Source organism: Meriones unguiculatus, chromosome 7, assembly GCF_030254825.1.
Source record: "Meriones unguiculatus strain TT.TT164.6M chromosome 7, Bangor_MerUng_6.1, whole genome shotgun sequence".
NCBI lineage: Eukaryota > Metazoa > Chordata > Mammalia > Rodentia > Muridae > Meriones > Meriones unguiculatus.
The window spans coordinates 1,482,627-1,501,374 of NC_083355.1; the positions used below are offsets into that span (position 1 = coordinate 1,482,627).

Here is an 18,748-nt window from a genome sequence, read left to right on the forward strand (position 1 = left end):
CTGCACCAGCTCTGTGCTGCTGGTTTCACAGGCGCCCCGGCGTGCTGCTCTTTGGGAAGACGCTGAGGCACACTCACCTATGTACTTGGCCTGACGTTAGACTGGCTTGTTTAATATTTTGCAGTTTGGGGGTCAGGAGGTGTGACGGTCTCAGTGAGCTTGCTGTGTTCCGGAGCAGGCACTCCAAGACAGGGTCTTCCCACAGTGCAAACGGTGCTTCGGTACTGGGGAGGCAGGCAGGCGGCACACCGGGTCTGAGGCTGTGCCATGGATGGGGTAGCACGCGAGGACAGTCAGTCCTGCTATCGAGGTTTTTCTGCCTTGCCTAGTCCTTTCAGCAAGCTGTCACCTTTCCCTGTAGCTGCCAGGCCTGTTCACCTCCACCCACCTTTCTCAGAAACCACAGGCTCACGTGGTCGAGTGAACCTCCCACATATGACAGTGGCCCTGGGTAGACCTCTGCTGGCCGGCACCACTGTGGGACCAAAGGTTCTGGTTTAATGTTTTCTTTCTGTAGGCAAACCATGCCCCTGGGTGCAGTCATGGTTAGTAGCCTGATGATGGTCATGGTCCATAACCTCTCGGCAGTTAACCGTAAGAGGCATTTTACTTTCACATTTTGGAACTGGTATTCTGCCAGTTTTTCTCTTCAAGATGAGGTAGAAAGTACTTTTGACTTTAAAAAAAAAATGTATATAGGGTTTTTTTGTTTGTTTTTCAAGACAGGGTTTCTCTCTGTAGCCATCTGTCCTGGAACTCACTCTGTAGACCAGGCTGGCCTCAAACTCAAGAGATCCACCCACCTCTGCCTCTGAGTGCCAGGATTAAAGGCTCGTAACTATATATGCCCGGGTACATGTAGTTCCTATTAACTAGAGAGGAATATAGAAGCACAGTGTTACAGAACTGCCCCCAAATTTCCACGACCAGAAAAAGACTCAAACCCTTGATGGAAGAATTTTAATTTCAAACCACATTAGGTGCCGATTTGGTGTTTTGGAAATGTCTTATTTTTTTGAAGACAAGGTTTCTCTGTAGCCCAGGCTGACCTCAAACTCATGAGATAGGCTGCCTCTGCCTCCCAGAGGGATTAGAGGTGTACACCACTGCTCCTAGCTAGTTGGAAGAGGGCACAGAATCTCACTCTAGGTAGATGTGGTTATTGGGAATTGAACTCAGGACCTCTGGAAGAGCAGCCAGTGTTCTTAACCACTGAGCCATCTCTCCAGCCCCTGGCTAGTTGTGTTTTGAGAACATCATCTTGTATAGCCTAGACTGGACTTCAACTCTTATGGGACTACAGGTGGCCTTGAATTCCTGGAGTCTCCACATCCCAAGTGCTGCTTAAAAAAGAAAACAGGTTCTAATATTACGACTGCCCAAAGGTATTTGCACTTGTTTGCATGGCCATTGTTAAGGTGGAAATACTTACACGCATGAAGACTTACAAACCTGGTTGTATTTTTGTAATAAAGGATCTGTACTGCTGAGTCTGAAGGTTTTCAGCTCTTATTGACTGACTGACTGCAAGCTGTCCTGGAACTTGCTGTGTAGACCAGGCTGGAATCCAACCCGGAACCTTCTGCCTCTGCGTCTGTAGTGTTGGGACAAACAGATTAAAGGTGTGTGCTACAGAGCGCTCCCGGGGGTTTCAGTTAAGCGCTTTCATTTGCTTTTTTTTTAAAACCTCAGCACTAGGACTGGACTAGGGGCACATTTTCCACATTTATTTACTGACACAGACTTGATGTGTGGTCCAGGCTCAAAACCAGTATCCCCTCTTGCCTCTCCTGGGATAACAGGCCCTGCCCAGCTTCAGTCCCTGAGGATCTTCCTGAGTAGGCTGGGCTCTGTGAACTTACGTGCTAACTGCCACCTGGGCTGTCTCACGAACCATTAAACAGATACGGGCGTCTCTGTGTCTTAGCTGTTCTGCCTCATGTGGGCCAGGCTGCTGAACAGCAGAGGATAACCCTGAACTGATTCTCCTGCCTTCACCTCCCAGGTGCTGCAATTACAGGCATGCAACACCATCCTTGCCTGCCTTCCTCCCTACTCCCCCAGTTTTTTGAGACAGGGCCTTCATCTCTGGCTCAAACTGCCTTGGACTTTGAGTAATCGGCCTCAGTTTCCAGAATACTGAGATCACAAGAATGCACTACTGCCGGGCACACTTTCTTACTCTTAAAAGTTCTGGTTTAGGGCTAAATGTAGCTTGGTTGGTTAGCACACGATACACAAGGCATCGAGTTCACCTTCTAGAACCACATACATGGTTTGGTGGTATCCCGAAGTACAGGCATATTACACACTGGTAACCCTGGGAAGGAAAGATGCTGTCTCAAAACAAAAGCAAAATAATAGAAGAAAAACTGGTCTTGAATGAGTGATAGAGCTGTCATAACATCACCTGATGTTTTCCTGGATGTTTTGTGTAGAAAGCAAATGACTCGGGCTAAAGTGACGGCTCGGCACTTAAGAGCACTGGCTTCCACAGAATGCGGCTTCGATTCCCAGCACCCACATGGCAGCTCACACTGTCACTCCAGTTCCAGGGCATCTGACGCCCTCACACAGACAAGTGCAGGCAAAACACTGCATATGGAATAAAAATGAAAACAATTGACTGCTGACTGTATGTATTCTTAAACTATTCTCATCTGTGTGAATTTGAACTAATAGCTTACAATGATGGGAGGAGAATTTCCAACAACCATCCTTGAAGCATGTGCTTTGGAGGGTGGGGGCAGGGTAGAGCAGAGCACTGGTAAGAGGCTGGGGGGCTGGCAGCTTGTGTGGAGTGGAGCCACACCTTTCCGTGCCTCCTAGGTCCCTTCACTTTACTTTTTTTTTTTTTTTTTTTTTTTTTTTGAGACAGGGACTCACTATATAGCCCTGGCTGCCCTGCCTCTGTCTCCAAAGCGCTGGGATAAAGATGTGTGCCTCCCCGCCCAGCAGATGTGTTGACAGGTCACTGACGCCTACCCTCCCAATGGGAAGAGTCCATTCTCCCCTTCCTCCAGATTCTCCTTGGAGATGTCTTCTGGAGAATTTCAGATTTCTACACCTAGTGCCTGCTTTAAGGGCCTCTAAGCTTAGACACTTCTCTAACCAAACTTGGCCTCCACTTCCTTAGATGACAGCTCTACAGCAAGGCCTTTTTAATTACGGCCAGTGATTGGGTAAATGGAGGTTACCTCAGGTAAACGGAGGTTCCCATGTTCAAGTCTCTGATATAAACCTTCCACCTCTGTTCGCTCTCCCAAAAGTTTTAAATGTACACCTAAAGGAATTTTCTCCATAACCTGCTTAACTTCGTCTTCTGCCTATGTATGTTCCAGTATCCTGCCAGACCCAGGTGTTTCCTACACCTACGGCAGTGCCAAAGCAGCTACCACAGATGTTCCAGTCTGCCCTCACGGCTTCCATCAAGCTGGACCTGCACTTTCCCTCCCAGCCACGGATGTTCTCACAGACCCTGGACAGTATCCAAACAGCCTGTTCTTCCTGGACCTGGCCAGCATCTCAGCCTTCTGACTTCCCTACAGCGCCCCCAGTGTCAGCAGGAAGTAGCCAGAAGGGAATCTATATCCATTGTTCACTTATTACTAACAAAAGGCTGGAATGATGTGCTTCAGGCCCAGGACAAGTAGCTCCTAGTATTCTCCTAGCATTCCTCAGTCTCACAACTCTACTGGGAACCCTCTGTCCTGAACTTTCCAGGGCAGGGGCTTCCCCTCCTCCTCTTGACCATGTAATCTGGACATTTTGTTGCTATTTTTTTTCTCTCTTATACCCCCTTGCATGGCAATCAAGACTTGATTCCAATGAACCTAAATTAATATGCTTTAACTTGCCTTACATGAGAAGCAGCTCAAACTCTTTTCATTATAGAAAAATAAAAGAATGCTAGTGTTCAGGCAGCCTGCTTCTGGGTTGCGGAGCAAACTGCGATGCCATCACAGGTCATCTGCCAGGGAGCCACACCTGGCAGGTGTGGCTACATTGCTCCTCAAAAGGTTCAACCAGCCACTTTATCTCTCTCTTACTCTCTTGCCCTCTTACCCTCTCCCCTTTGTCTGTCTGGGTGCTCTGCCTTCTTCCCCCATCATGTCTCGCTCTCTCTTCTCTTCTCCATCTAATAAACCTCTTCCATGTAAGATCTGCTGTGCGCATCATTATTTTGTTTGGTTCTCACGGATGAACTCGGGCCATCAGGCTCAGCAGCAGTCCCCCCCTCCTGCAGGTCCCTCTTTCGAGGCCTCTGACTTTGTTTATTTCTTCGTCTTCCTCCCTAGCATTCTTTTGGAAACTTTCAAATGTAACTGTTTTATTCCTTGTTCACTGGTTACTGTCTTGTGTGCGTGCACCTGTATGTGTATGGGGCATGAAGGCCAGGGTGCAGGCCTGGAGGGTGGGAGGGCTCCTGTAGGAGCTGGTTCTCTCCAACTGTTCCAGACCTAGACACTGAGCTCAGGCCATGAGGCCCGGCAGCCAGCACTCCGACTTAGTGAGCCTCTCACTGGCCCTTTGTTGGTTGTTTTTATTACTGTTCGCGTACACTAGGAAAATGCTTCATCACCGGCCCTGTAGTGTCTTTAACTGGTATTTTAGACTATGTCGGCCAATGATGCTTCTGCTATATATGGTGTCTGTTTCCCTCCCTGTTTTTCTGCATTCTTCTGAACTGTTTAGGGGGAAAAATCAAAATTCACCTGTGTGCTTTGAGCTGCTGTTACTGGTGTAGTTAATAACTGCACAGCACAGAATACAACCCTAACTTTCCAGTACGGGTTTTACTACTTCAAAGCTCCGCTTCCTTTATAACTACTGAAATAAATGTTCTAATTAAACTGTGACAATTCTGAAAGTCAAATTGCAGGTTTTGCTTTGAGTAATTTTAGTACAGGCAAATTAAACGGATCACAATTTAAAACAGGAGAATATTGCTTAAACAGCTCTAACTTTTTTTTTCTTTATTCCTAAAACTTTAAATTTACCTGTTTTTACCTGTTACCAGCTTTTACCTGTTATAATCAGTGGAGTGAAAAAACAAGGAGTTCCTTAGCCCTCGTAAGCAGCTGGCTAGTTCTGTTTTTATTTAAAAAGAGCATCTTGTTTTGCTTGTTCTTTAGCCTTTAAATCCTCCAGTTTTGCTGGGTGTCCCTCCACTGCCCGAAGTGACTGCAGTGTCCTCCCCATCCACGGCCTGAGATGACCATATCTTCTGGGGCTCTGAGTTCAGTCTACACTTACGGACCTAAGATGACCGTGGTCTTTTGGGCTCTGACTTAAGATAACTGTGGTCTTCTGAGGCTCTGAGTACAGTCTACACCTATGGACCTAAGATGTCCGTGGTCTTCTTAGGCTGAGTACAGTCTACACCTATGGACCTAAGATGTCTTCTGAGGGTCTGAGTACAGTCTACACCTATGGATTTAACATGTCCATGGTCTTCTGAGGCTCTGAGTAGTCTACACTTATGGGCCTCAGCACATCCACTTCCTTTTTTTTTTTTTGAAGCTAACTCCATCTTTTGCCTTTTGCTAGGAACCAAGGGGCATATGTCCCTGAAGCTAATTTAATTTTTCTTTCCAAATGCTCTAATAACTGAATAATTTATGCCTAAGATCTATAACTTGTTGGTGTGCTTAAAGAGCATTTGCTGTTTCAGGAAGCATGGCCAGCCCTAACCTCACGGTATCTGCTTTCATTTAACTTTGGGTCATACTGGAGGGGATAGCTGTCCTTTTTACGTCTAGCGTTCTCCGGCCATTTGCTTCACGCTCTGGAATTGACTGCTGTGCCGAGTTCATGTCCCCTTAGCTTGTGTGCCCACATCCAGGTCGGTGTGGAAGGGTTCTCCCCGCCTGTTCTGAGCTGCTCAGACAATCCACAGCTCCTTCAGGCCAGTTTTGCCACGATGGCTGCAGGGTGCAGGGCTAACAGGGGATTTCTAACTCCTCCTGCATGCTGCTATCTCCTCCCAGGAATCGTTTCTGTTGTTTGTTAAAAGGCTCAGATTCTGGCCTTCCTGTACATTACAACTGACTCAACCTGGGGCCATAATAGAAAGAAAAAAGGGCAACAGGAAACATAATTGGACCCAGCAGCCAGTATCCCATTTTCCTCCTCTCCCTCAAACCCTCCGAACAGGTCTCATGTAGCCCAGGCTGGCCTCAAACTTGCTTTGTAGTCAAGAATGACCATGAATTTCTGGTTGGTCTGCCTCTACCTTCTGAGTGCTAGGATTACAGGATTACCACACCTATTTACGACGTTCTGGAGATCAGATCTGCACATGCATAACAAACATTTTACCAAGCAACCTTCCCAATTCCTTGCCAAGGTCCTGGAGCCTCAATGTTCCCAGTGCCACAGCTCGCGGGAGCCACTTTCTAGGATGCCCCGTGGGCGGGGCAGGCAACTGTGTAAACTCTCCTGGCGTTGGGCACGCCTCCCAAGCCTGCTGTTTCCATGTCCAGTGTTAGTCATGTGGTGGCCTGGGCAGCAGCTGGGAGACCAACCAGTGTCACTACCTGGGAACCTCCACACCCATATACCTATCTGTTATCCTTAGGCCAAAGGTCAAGCATACAGGAGGAGGAGCACAGACAAGCACAACTTACAACACTAAAAAGCCAGTGGAAAGCCAGTGAGCTGCCACACCGCTGCCCGTACAGCTGCAGCTGTCATGAAGACCCTGTGTCCACAGCCCTGAGGGAGCCTGTGCTGCGGCCCATCTCCCTAGTACAAACTACAAAGATAGACGTATCTGCTTATCAAAAGACAATGATACTCTGTATTCAATTAAAATTAATAAAAATATTTTATTGAATTTCAGGAACTTGGTACTTTTTAAAAATTCCAAATCTTTGCACACATATCAGCACTCTGCTTCCTCTAGACCTGCAGGTGCCTGGACTTCACGATTGTCACTTCTCTCCTTGTGTCACACAGCATAGACAACCCAAGTCCTGATGCTCCCCAACCCCTTCTCAACTACAGCTACTCTGTGAACAGCCCTCCCCAGCAGAGGACAAGGAAGTGGGGCGGGGTATGTACGGAGACCCGCTGCTGTCTGTGCACACATTCTGCAGTGTGGGGAGTGTCTATACAAAATCACACCACATTCTGGAATGCACTGTACCCAGGACACAGGTGAGTTTCCCTTTGTGTTCTGTGTGGCTCAAGCCAAAGCTGCTGAAGTCATCTAGTCCCTGAGGGAGCTCAGAGGTTTGGTAAAGGTCAAAGAGAGACTCCTATAGCATTCAACACTGAGGTGCCAGCGGACCTGGGAACTGCTGCCAGGTGCTACGTCCCCACATCAGACATCTGTGAGGGCTACAGCACAGGAGCCCAGCTCTGGCGTGTGGAGAGCCTTCTGGGAACTCAGATGAACATAAACTAAAGCAGTGCCAGAACACTGGGAAGAGAACCTGGGTTCAGTACTGTTAAGCTAAGCTTTAGCTTCTGCCCTCTCCTTGACAGCTTTACATTCCTATGTACCAAAGCAGCAGCAAGGCCGATACAGCAGCAAGGAGAAATGAGCGCATGCCTGTGGCTGCACAGGCACACTTCACCCACTTGAGACAGACAAGGTGGCCTTAAAGGAAACAGAAAAACCCTCCTCTATCTTAAATTTTCCTATGATCCCCAAAAGAACCCCCTGCAGACCCACACGGTCTAGACCTCAGGTACCAGTCTCAGGCTTCACTCACAGGGGGCATCACCCAAGCCCTGGTCACCTACTACTCACAGATGTCCCCAGACACACAGCATGCCCAGCTGGTGGAGTGTGAGCCCACCCCCACAAGGGTGGCCTCCACCAGAGCACCACGTTAACTGAGGCCCAAAATCTGGACCCACATGGTGGACACAGCATGAGCTGAAGGACTTTAAATTACTCTGCAAACGGCAGACCTTTAGGAAATGCACACTCCAAGGTTACCTGCAGAAATGATGGCAGCAGACTGCTGTGGGCACACACGCTCCCGCTTACATGGCGTCTCACCTTTATTGTTGAGTGGCTGAGTTCTAGGAGTCCAGCTGGTGTGCAGCAACTCCAAAATGCCAGCACGTATCAGCTGCAGTGACGCCGTGACAGCTCCATACTGTGGCTGAAGCACACTTAGCATATTTGGTCTTTATGGAAATAATGCTTTAAATTGCCTAAATATACCATTCTGAGCCATTTCATTCTACCAGGAAAATACAGTCCCTCCCCCCCTTAAAAAAATTAAATACCAAAATAACTACATTTAAATAAATAACGTTATGATGACATTAGGGGGAAAAAAACTCACAATGAGGCTATCACCCTCCGCCTGCTGCTTAGCTCTAGGTCCAGAATGTTCTGGAAAGGTGAGCGGTGACCCTGAGTGTGGGCCAGGCTGCTGGCCTCCACCTCTCTTCACCCTTCCCTCTTAATTATACTCACTATATGACATGAATCAGGGTTAGTGTGGGGCTTTGATGAAAAAGCCAGAGACATCTCTGAAATCAGATAATCAGAAAGCGGCCTGAATGCTCGACACTTGGCCACGAGGTTTACTTCCACAACCCTCAAGTTACCTCTCTAACGGCTCCCGCCATGAGTGAGCCATGCAGTCAGAAGCCAGAGCTGAGCTAATACTCCTCAGGTTCTGCACAGATCTATGACCTTGGTCTGAAAACATGTGACAAAAGCCTGGACCTATTTCCCACAGAGGGAGGAAGGGTCTGTTGCTTTAAGCATACACAATGTAGGAGACTTGTTTACTAGAGTGGGAAATTACGCCAAGAACAAAGTCGACATAAAGAAACAGACAACAAACCCGCAAGTAAGAGCAGGCACGTGCAGCCCGGAGGCTGGAAGGCCCCAGGCCTCATGGGTCCATGCAGCCTCAGCCCACCGTTCTCTACAGTGGCACAGGGTAAATTCATCAGGGAACTGCTCTAAACAGAAATGGGCAAGTAGGTGTCCTAAGGGAGTGCCACCCAAACACAGGCAGGACAGACTAGAGCAAACCTTTCCATGGGCTGAAAACAAACCACAGAAACAAACAAAATGACGCCCTTCCCCCCAGATGAACCTCAAATTTCCAGAGCAGAAATGGAGTGATATGAAATGTCAAAGACCCCATTCTTTAGCAAAGAAAGGACACCCCCAAGTATTCTAATTCCACATGTGGACAACAAAACACTGTCTTATCTCTCAGCCCCAGCCCGCAGGTCCTATGAGGGCCGCAGGCGGCTGAACCCTAAAGGAGAGCCAGTGACACCCACTCGCAGCAGGCGCCGCAGCCTCACAGGAGACCCAGTCCTTTGGGACCTGCAGTTCTTGCTTGTAGTAAAAGCTGGAGCCCGCAGACGGCATCCCAGCCAGTGCTCTGTAGGAGACATCACCTCCGGAAGCAGGGTTGCTGCTGTGGGTCTGTTCAAGTGTAATGTCTTTAAATTAGGGAGTTTTAAGGCCACCTGGGTTCACGTTTTCAGTGCTGAGAGGCGAAGTCCAACCGCAGGGCCCTTTACCCACTGAGGACGTGCTCCCTGCTTCAGTCAGAGGCAGCGTCTCCTTTTGGCACCACAAAGTTGATGTCTGAAGAAAGCTCTCCCAGCAGCTAGTTCTGGATCCCCTTTTCTCTCACAGCTGCTGGCGGTGCATCCACGCTCAGAGCGATGACAATGCTCTCACCATCTTCCGCTTTAATGCGCTTGCGCTCTGGCTGCTCTGCCTGGTCACCGTTCTGGCGCTTGGTGGGCAGGGATGCTGACGCTGATGCATGGGTGGCCAACATGTGGAGAGGGCTCGCCACTGCTGAAGACAGAGAGGAATCAGAACCCGCACTAGAGGGTGAACCCGAGCACAGGGCCACCCCGGCACGCCCAACCTGAGCTTTGCACAGAACCCCAGGGACAGCCCTACAGAGGGTCCTAAGCAGAGGAGGACTGCAACAGGACAAAGTCTGGCTAGCAGGCACCTCCACAGCAAGAAGAACCTTTGTTGCCTCTGAGAAAGCACAAGCTACTCGGGAGTCAGTATGGCCGAGACAAGACTGCTCACTGGAGGACAGAATGCTGAGCCCTCCGCAGAGGAAAATACTGTTCTGGGTCCTGAGACAGCAATTCTCACCTGTTCAGAGCATCTAGAGCATCTGTCTACAGAAGACATGCTTATGCTAGCAAAGTAGGTTACAACTTGCCAAGCCTGTGAAGCTGAGTTCCATACTCAGAACATACGAAGAGAACTGACTCCCACGGCTGCTCTCTGACCTCTCGTGTGCATGTGTGTCACGTGCCGCCATGAATGTCTTTTGGGGGTAGGTGACACCTACAGTATCCCCCCCCCCTTTTACATTCTCAGTATGTAGCTTTGGAGCTTGTAGAGATCCACCTCCCCAGGCGTCCAGAGTGCCAGACCTGAGGCCCTGACTATAGCAAAGGCTAGACTTCCAACTGAGGCCGGGCAGTCCTGCATGCCAAGGCTGCCTACGTGAACGGCAGCAGCTCAGTTTCTGTCAAAGCTGCTGTTACATAAGACAAACACTGCGCAGAGTACAGCGCCTGCCAACCTAGAAGGGCCTCAGCACTGAGCTGAGGAACCTGGCTGAGCTGTGAAGGGAGAGCCTGTTTCCACTTGGCCCTCACATTACAGCAATCGTCTTTTCTGACTGAACTGGCCTCACACCTACATGAGGTCTATTTTTCTCAGTTTGTGATCCCCTGCCTCAGCCTCCAGCACATCCTACCAGCATGGCGACCACAACCTGCAAGCTGTCTTCTCTTGGAAGTGCATTTACTCACATGCATCAAGCCCTGCTGATTGCTTCTCCAGACAGCTCCAAAACACAGGTGCCAACAGGAGCCTGACACTGTTCTTTCAAGGTAAGCTGTCCCTGACACACGCAGTACATTCCTGGGACATGTAAGTCATCATGTCACCAGGGGAACAAGAAACAGGCTGAAGAACCCACACAGAGCACATTGGCTGCTTCACAGCAGCTCACTGACAAAATAAAACAAAACAAAACAAAACAAAACAAAGAGTCCTGTCCTCCAGTCCAGGTATAACAAAGCCCCTTCAAGTTGCCAGACTCTCCACAGCCGCAAGGCACCAGTAAACCTGAGCACAGCATGAACACAGCCACAAAGGAAGTGGAACCCAGGGTCTTGTGCATGCTAGGCAAGCTCTGTAACATCCCTAACCCACTGTACCTGAGTTGCCACAGGGACTTGGGAAAACATGTTAAACCTGGGAAAGGCAGGTCCCACTGTCAGTGGCAATCACATCATCTAGCTGTGATGGAGAAGGCATCTGCTACCCTTCTCAGCTTTTCCTAATGTGGTTGATGCTGAGCTTGGCCAGCTGCCTAATCATCGTTAAAGATGCAGGGCATAAGTGCTGAGGGTCTGGGCATATGGCCTAGGCACCCTCAGAGCCAGGCTATCTCCAGCCTGCCTTGGAACTCAAATTTTGATTCCAAAGCCTCATGACAGAGGTGTTCTTCCTCAACTCCAGTTTGTGCACTTCTGGGAAAAATGGCTCCCACACACAGGTCCTGCTCTGCCCATTCCCTGAGCTGTGAGAAGGAAGAGGACACCAATCCACCACGAACAGGACACCCTCCCACACAAGCCCAGTCTATGGAACTGAGAGGACTGTACACAGAGGAAGAGCGGTTGTGCCAATCCTCACTGCACACCTACTTCCTGTCAAAGTTTACAGACAGTCAGACGACCACAGAAGTTTGACCAGAAAAAGATACACAGCCCCAAATATATGTATGTAGGAAGTGTCAGTGGCTTTAGGTCACAGCCACTGCCAACAGCACCATGCAGGGCTCTGGCAAGAAGACGGTTCTCATGGTAGATTAGAGCCATTATGAGGGAGGGGTGCATTATAAAATAACCCTAACCCTTCCTCCTGCAGACAGCAGCAAGGCGGTACCAGCAGTAGGTGGTACCTTGCTACAGAATGGGCCAGCCACCCTAAGAGCCAGTAACTTGGCTTGTTGTAAGTTTCTAGGGTTAGCTACCGTTACAGGAACACAAACACTAAGACGGGGGCCTGATGGGGAGTCAAGCAGTTCTCTAGCAACGGTTTCAGTGCATGTCTGAGAACCAGGACAGACCAAGGAGGCATTCTTCAGGCAGCCGCAGTGAGCAGCGGGATATGTAGCGGCCTGGAGGAGGTGGGCACACAGCACACAGGCTGGAGGAGAGGTGGAGAGCTCTAGTGTGCATGAATGTCGGCCCCACTGGGCCAGCCTGCTATGGGATGACTCTCATGGAAACGATGTGCAGCATCCTAGAAACTACGCTTCTTTTTCAGGGTAGAGAAAGCAGCAGGCTGGGCAGGAGCACAGGGGCCACATATAGTCTCGGAGCAAACAGAGCTCCACTTATTCTTAAAATCCTCAAAAATGCTGGGCCTGGTGGTATACATCTTTAAGCCCAGCACTCAGGAACCAGAATCAGGTAGATTTGAGCTCAAAAGAGATCTGTGTCAAAAATAATTTAAAAAGAAGCTGCCCGAGTGGGATCTTTACTTTCAGCACTCAGGAGGCAGATGCAGGCGGATCTCTGTTGAGTTTGAGGTCAGCCTACTCTACAGAGTGACTCCAGAACAGCTAAGGCTACACAGAGAAGCCTTGTCTTGAAAAACCACCCTGCCTCCGCCCCCCCCCCCCCCCAAAAAAAAAAGAAAAAAAAATATCACTGGTTCAATCCCCATACCACAAAAATAACTTAATTTCTAAAGTTGGTGAGATGGCTCAGTGGTTAAGAGTTCTGATTGCCCTTCCACAAGACTGATGTTCAATTCCCAGCACCCACACGGTAGCCCAAAACCATCTGTACTTCCGATTCCAGGAGATCCAACGCCTCTGGCCTTAAATACCAGGCAAGCAGGCGGTGCACAGATATGCATGAGATCAAGCACCTAGGTGCAAAAAATAAAATGTCGTAAATACACAGCACCAGCATGCTTAATTACGGGTACAGTTCTGGGTTCAGTCCTCAGCACGACTTTATTTAACACTGGGTGTGACAGAATTAAAACTCAGAGATCCGTCTGCTTCTGTCTTCCCAAATACTGGGACTAAGGTACATGCCAAGTATTGTAAGCATTGTTCATTATATTGTCTGTTTACATATTAATTATATTTATAATCATATCATGTATGTGCCACGGTATAATGTACAGAGGTTAGATTTTTTTTTTTTGGGGGGGGAGGAGATTTCAAAACAGGGTTTCTCTGCGTAGCCTTGGCTGTCCTGAACTCGCTTTGTAGGTCAGGCTGGACTTGAACTCAGAGATCCGCCTGCCTTTGCCTCCAATGTGCTGGGATTACAGGCATGCACCACTGTGCCTGGCTGAGGTCAAAATCTGTACAAGTCAGTTCTCTCTCTCCATCATGTGAATTCTAGAACTTGAACTCGGGTCCTCAGGTTACATTGGGACCAGTCCAAGGACCCAATTCATACTACTACTAAAAAAATGACAGATCATACACACACACACACACACACACACACACACACAGAGAGAGAGAGAAACAGAGAGAGAGAGAGAGAAAAGAAAGGAGGGAGAGAGAGAACATGAACTGAGAAAACTAAGAGGGCACTGCAGTGCTGGGCAGGGGCATCTGTGTCAGGGCTGTGCAGAACTGACCTTTACCACAAGCCCCATGAGGAGGCAGCTGAGAATCTCAACTATCTCCTCAGCAGGCTCCAGGTGCCAGGCACCAGGCACCTAGCCATTCGTTCCCACCGCCTGGCTGCTATGCGCGTCATACTGACAGGGCTACTCAGGAAGGCAGTGCTCTACCTGGGTAGTGGCTTGAGGCACCAGGAGGGCAAGTCAAGCTTATCAACACAAGAACTTGAAGTTGAGTGAGTACAGGCACACACATGGGTAGACACACACACGTGAGTGTAGGCCAGCACTGGATGTTCTTCCTCATCTTTTCTGTTTTTGAGAAGAGGTCTCTCACTTGGCTTGGAGCGTCTGTACGTAGGCATGGTGATACAGGTGACAGTTTTATGGAAAAAAATCCCTGGACCACGCCAGGCGAGCATTCAGTCACAGAACCACACCCCAGCCATAAGATACTCTTGTAACCCCCAATCCTGACTGAACTCAAGGCGAGCCACAGTCAGACGCCGTAAGAGCGCTTGCCGCTCACTCTTCTGGAGGATCCAAGTCTGGTTCCCAGCATCACTCGTGTCATGTGGCTCACAACCACATGGAATTCCTGGTTTGGGAATCTTTAAAAACAAGGACAGCAACAAAAAAGTGTTCCATAAGGCAGGTCTAAAGAAGGCGCTTGGGCTCCTCCACTACCCCATTTGTTTATTAACTCTGTGCATGCGCCACAGTTCTTCCCTGAAAACTTTCCACAGATGAGACTCCAAACAGGTTTCGGACAAAAAGCACCAAGAGCAGTATTACAACTTACTGCAGTCTGTGAGAATTCGCCAACACCTCCACGGTACAGCGAGGCCTCAGTAAATCTGAGGGGGTCAAGCAGTGCCCTCCAGGGTCCACGCCTCAGGCGGTACCTGGCTGCACCGCCATCCCCGAAAGGTGAAGGGCAGCGCTTCCCTCTGCCAGGCATCTCCTCACATAGCCCTTCCTAGACCCCGGGTCACCACACTGACCCTGGCAGGAGTACAAGATTTCTGAACAGGCAGTGACCTCCACCCCACCCCCAACGCCAACCACACGATGACTCTGAGGTGTAGCAGCCTTGATTTCGAACACACAAACACTTTGCACTGCTTCTACCATTATGGCACACAGTGCCGGCAAAGGCTTTGGGAAACATCCTGGCTCAGACTCATGAATCTTTATTAAGAAATGCAATGTTTAATGTATATACAAAGTTTTCTACTATCATAGTAACACTGTGCTTTATTTATGGAAAAGAAGGAATAATGTTTTTCTATCATTATTTCCCAGCATTTAAATATCAAATCAATATATCTTTGCATTGCACGGTTGAAAGGTTCAAAAAGGGGCTGAAAAGATGGCCAGGCAGTTCAGAGCACCGGCTGCTATTACAGAGGAGCTGGGTTCAATTCCCAGCACTGACATGGCAGCTCACAACTGTCTGTAACTCTAGTTCCAGGGGATCTGACACCTTCACACAGACATACATACAAGAAAAACACCAATGCACATGAAATTTACAAAAGAGGGGGTGGTGGGAGAGATGGCTGTTTCTCTAAAGGTCCTGAGTTCAATTCCCAGTAACTACATGGTGGCTCACAACCATCTATAATGAGATCTGGTGCCCTCTTCTGGCCTGCAGGTGTACATGAAGGCAGAAAACTGTATAAATAATAAATAAATCTTAAAAAAAAAAAAAAAAAAAAGGCCAGGCGTGGTGGTACATACCTTTAATCCCAGCATGCAGGGAGGCAGAGGCAGGTAGATCTCTGTGAACTCAAGGCCAGCCTGGTCTACAAAGTAAGTCCAGGACAGCCAAGGCTACACAGAGAAACCTTGTCTCAAAATCTCAAAAAAAAAAAAAAAAAAAAAAAAAAAAAAAAAAAAGGAAAGAAAAAAGAAAGAAATGTTCAAAAATTGTTGTTGCTTCAGTTGCTACAATTTTCATTTTAAAAAATTCAATAAAATTTGTATTGTGGGGGAAGCAGGATAAAAACTCTGTTATTGTGATTAGAAGACTGTGTAACAATTAATGACCTTACATATTCTTCTGCTATTTTGTAGCCTGTATTTATGAGAAACGGTGTCTCCTCAGCACTGTGACTATAAAATCTAACTATGAGGCCAATGAGATGACTTAGCAGGTAAAAGTTAACAGTTTTAAAAGAAAGAAAAAAACAACAAATAACTGCTGCCTGACCATCAGAGTTCAATTCAAGAAGCCTATACAAAGGTGAAAAAGAAGAGATGTCACAGTCGCCCTCACCCTCACACATGTGTGATGGCACATGCACAGCACCAGTTTACAAATGTTTATTCTCCCACCCCAGTTTTTTACCAAGTAAAAACAAGTCAGTGAAGCTGTTCTATGTCCTAAAGCGTCAGATTTAAGGCAAGGTTTAACTCTTATGTCAAAGAACGAAGCACAGGCGTGTGATCTGTGTGTTGCTGAGTAACTGAGCACATGCATCTCTTTACTGTGCGGTTGAGTCGGTCTTTCTGGGCCAGCACAGGATGGCTCAGCAGGTAAGGGTGCTCGCTGTCTACCTGGGTCACCTGAGTCTAACCCTAGAGTCCACACAAAGGTAAAAGGAGAGAGCCGAGTCCAAAGGTTGTCCTCTGACCTTCAGTTTGTGTCCCACTGGTTTAGAGAGAGGTTAGCTGAGCACTAGCACTCGCCCTTTTCTGCTTGCCACCAGCAGATACAATGTAACCAGCTGCCTCAGATTCTGGGATGGCCCGTGTCCTCACACACACCCTTCTTCGACACAGTAAATCCTTCTGACATTAAATTGCTTCCTGTTAGGTATTTTGTCACAGAAACAAAGACAGTACCTATTTGCATAACTATATACATTCATGTATGCCTAGAATGTTGTAAACATTTCTGGGGTTGACTGGAAAAACAGCTCAGTTAAGAACACTGGCTGCTCTTGTGGAGAAACCATGTTCAACCCCAGCACCAAAGGGCAGCTACTCACTGCCCGTAACTCTAGTTCCCGGGGATCTGAGACCCTCTTCTGGCCTATGTGGGTACTGAACACACATGGTGCACACATGTTCATATGGGCAAACACCCGTAACCATAAAATAAAAAAAGATCAGAAAATTTCTAGGGACAAAGGGGATATAGTGGACATTTTAAAGCCCTATTTTGGCCAACACTCAGAGCATCACTGCACTTCTACAACTTTAAACGCAAACATCTCTGCACACAGAAACACGATCGGGATAAAACTGAACACGCAATGCTTCCTTCCATCAGTGAAGAACCTCTGCTCCCAGCGGCAACCCCAGAGAGCCGTGAGGAACAAGCGAGCGCCCGAATGCTGCTTACCACTGGTCACCGGGCTGTGCACTGCTGTAGGCATTGGTACCACATGAGTTCCGTTTTGTGTTACAGTTTTTATTGGAAGCTGGTGCTGACCCAGAGGCGCCTGCTGCACTATGGTCACCGTCTGAACAGGGGTGCCCTGTGATGTCTGGATGATTCGGCTAGCAGCGCCTAGTGTAGCTGGGCTAATTGCAGGGACAGGCTCTACTTTCACTGAAATAAAAGAAAAGGTAGAGATGATACACTGTTGCAAAGCTAAGATCGAGCAGTTTAAAAACAAGTAATGCTGGTACAAGCCTAATTTCAACAGGGGTATGCCAGAACTATCAAGCAGAAGACAGCCGGGTAAGGCCAGTCTGGGCTACAAAGTATGTTTAAGACTAGTCTGGGTAACTTGAAACCATGCCTTAATTTTAAAAATAAATAAATGAATAAATAAATAGATAAATAAATAGATAGATAGAGGCAGAAAAGCTGGGGACTTAGCTCAGTAGTAGGACATTTGCCTGGCATGTACAAGGCTCTGGGTTTGACACGTACTATTGCAAAACTGTTAAAAACCAAGTCATGGAATGAAGAGATGGCTCAGTGGTTAAGGGGACATATTGCTTTCAGAGAGGGCCTGGTTTGATTCCCAGAACCCATATTGGTCAATAACTCGAGTTCCAAGATCTACCATCTATTACCTACAAGGGCACCTGAACACACTATCGCGCACGCACGTGACAGCACACACAAACATAATTTAAAAACAAGAGTAAACATTTTTAAATCAAGAAACAGTGGGCTAGAGGTGTGGCATAGTGATACACGATGTATGTGGACTCAGGCTCATTTCTAGCATGCCACCCCAAAAAAGGAAGTAAAGAAGCAAGAACTACAGCACCAACAAGAAAGACCAAAGCAAACAAACCAATCCCTAAGGAACGTCAGAACAGCCAGGACATATGATCCTGAAGGTTTGAATGAAAGCTAAAAGGAGATGCTTTTTCGTGCTCACCTTTCACTTCTCTGTGGTCGCCATTCTCTTGTGGTTCTGCCTTAGGAGGAGCCAGCACTGCAGCCTGAGTGACCACAGCTTGCCCGGCGACTGTGTATGTGTTTGCAGGAGCCAGGCCAGCCACGCTAGTGACGGACACTGCTGGTATCTGATGGACAACGTGGACCGTCTGCACAACAGGTGGCTGGGAGGTGGACGTGGTCACAGGGGCTGCAACAGTGTAGGCGACAGGCTTAATGGCCGGGGGTAGCTGCCGCTGGACAGTGATTAAGACGGGCTGACTGGAGAGAGGGGACCCTGTTGGGAGACAACATGAGCAGTGCTGAGCTCGCATGGCTCTCGGTCTACCGTTCCCACACTAAGCTCTTACTAGCATGACCCCAGACCTAAAATTCAGAACATTACTAGTGAGACACATGTAGTATCTTTTTATTAAAATTTTTCAAGATTTATTTTTTATTACATGTTTGAGTGCTTTGCTTGCCTTTGTGTCTGCACACCGTATGTATACCTGGTGCCCATTAAGGTTAGAAGACAGCATCAAATCCTCTAAAACAGGAGCTACAGATAGGTATGAGCCACAATGTGGGTTCTAGACACCAAACCTGAACCCAGGGCCACTTCAAGAGCAGGGAACATGCTTAACCGCTGAGCCATTGCTTCACCTCAGAATGTAGTATCGTACACAGGACATTTAGTTTCCGTATCTAGTTACTTAAACCTGCAAACTGTTGTGTTCTGATGTCTCACAATACTCCTT

General features: G+C 48.0%; 1 protein-coding gene across 2 annotated transcripts in view; it reads right to left on the bottom strand.

Annotated features, from left to right (window-relative positions):
- Window positions 1-6,805: 6,805 nt before the first annotated feature.
- Window positions 6,806-18,748, bottom strand: part of Foxk2 (forkhead box K2) — a 53,212-nt gene continuing 41,269 nt past the window's right edge. The window contains exons 7-9 of one of the 2 annotated variants that reach the window (XM_060386213.1): window positions 17,989-18,285; window positions 16,992-17,201; window positions 6,806-9,796 (exon numbers count right to left, since the gene is read on the bottom strand). In XM_060386213.1, coding sequence (XP_060242196.1) covers window positions 9,603-9,796; window positions 16,992-17,201; window positions 17,989-18,285 — 701 coding nt within the window. In that variant the 3' untranslated portion in view covers window positions 6,806-9,602. Of the gene's footprint in view, window positions 9,800-16,991; window positions 17,202-17,988; window positions 18,286-18,748 lie in introns of both variants that reach the window. The other variant, XM_060386212.1, reaches the window with a different exon arrangement.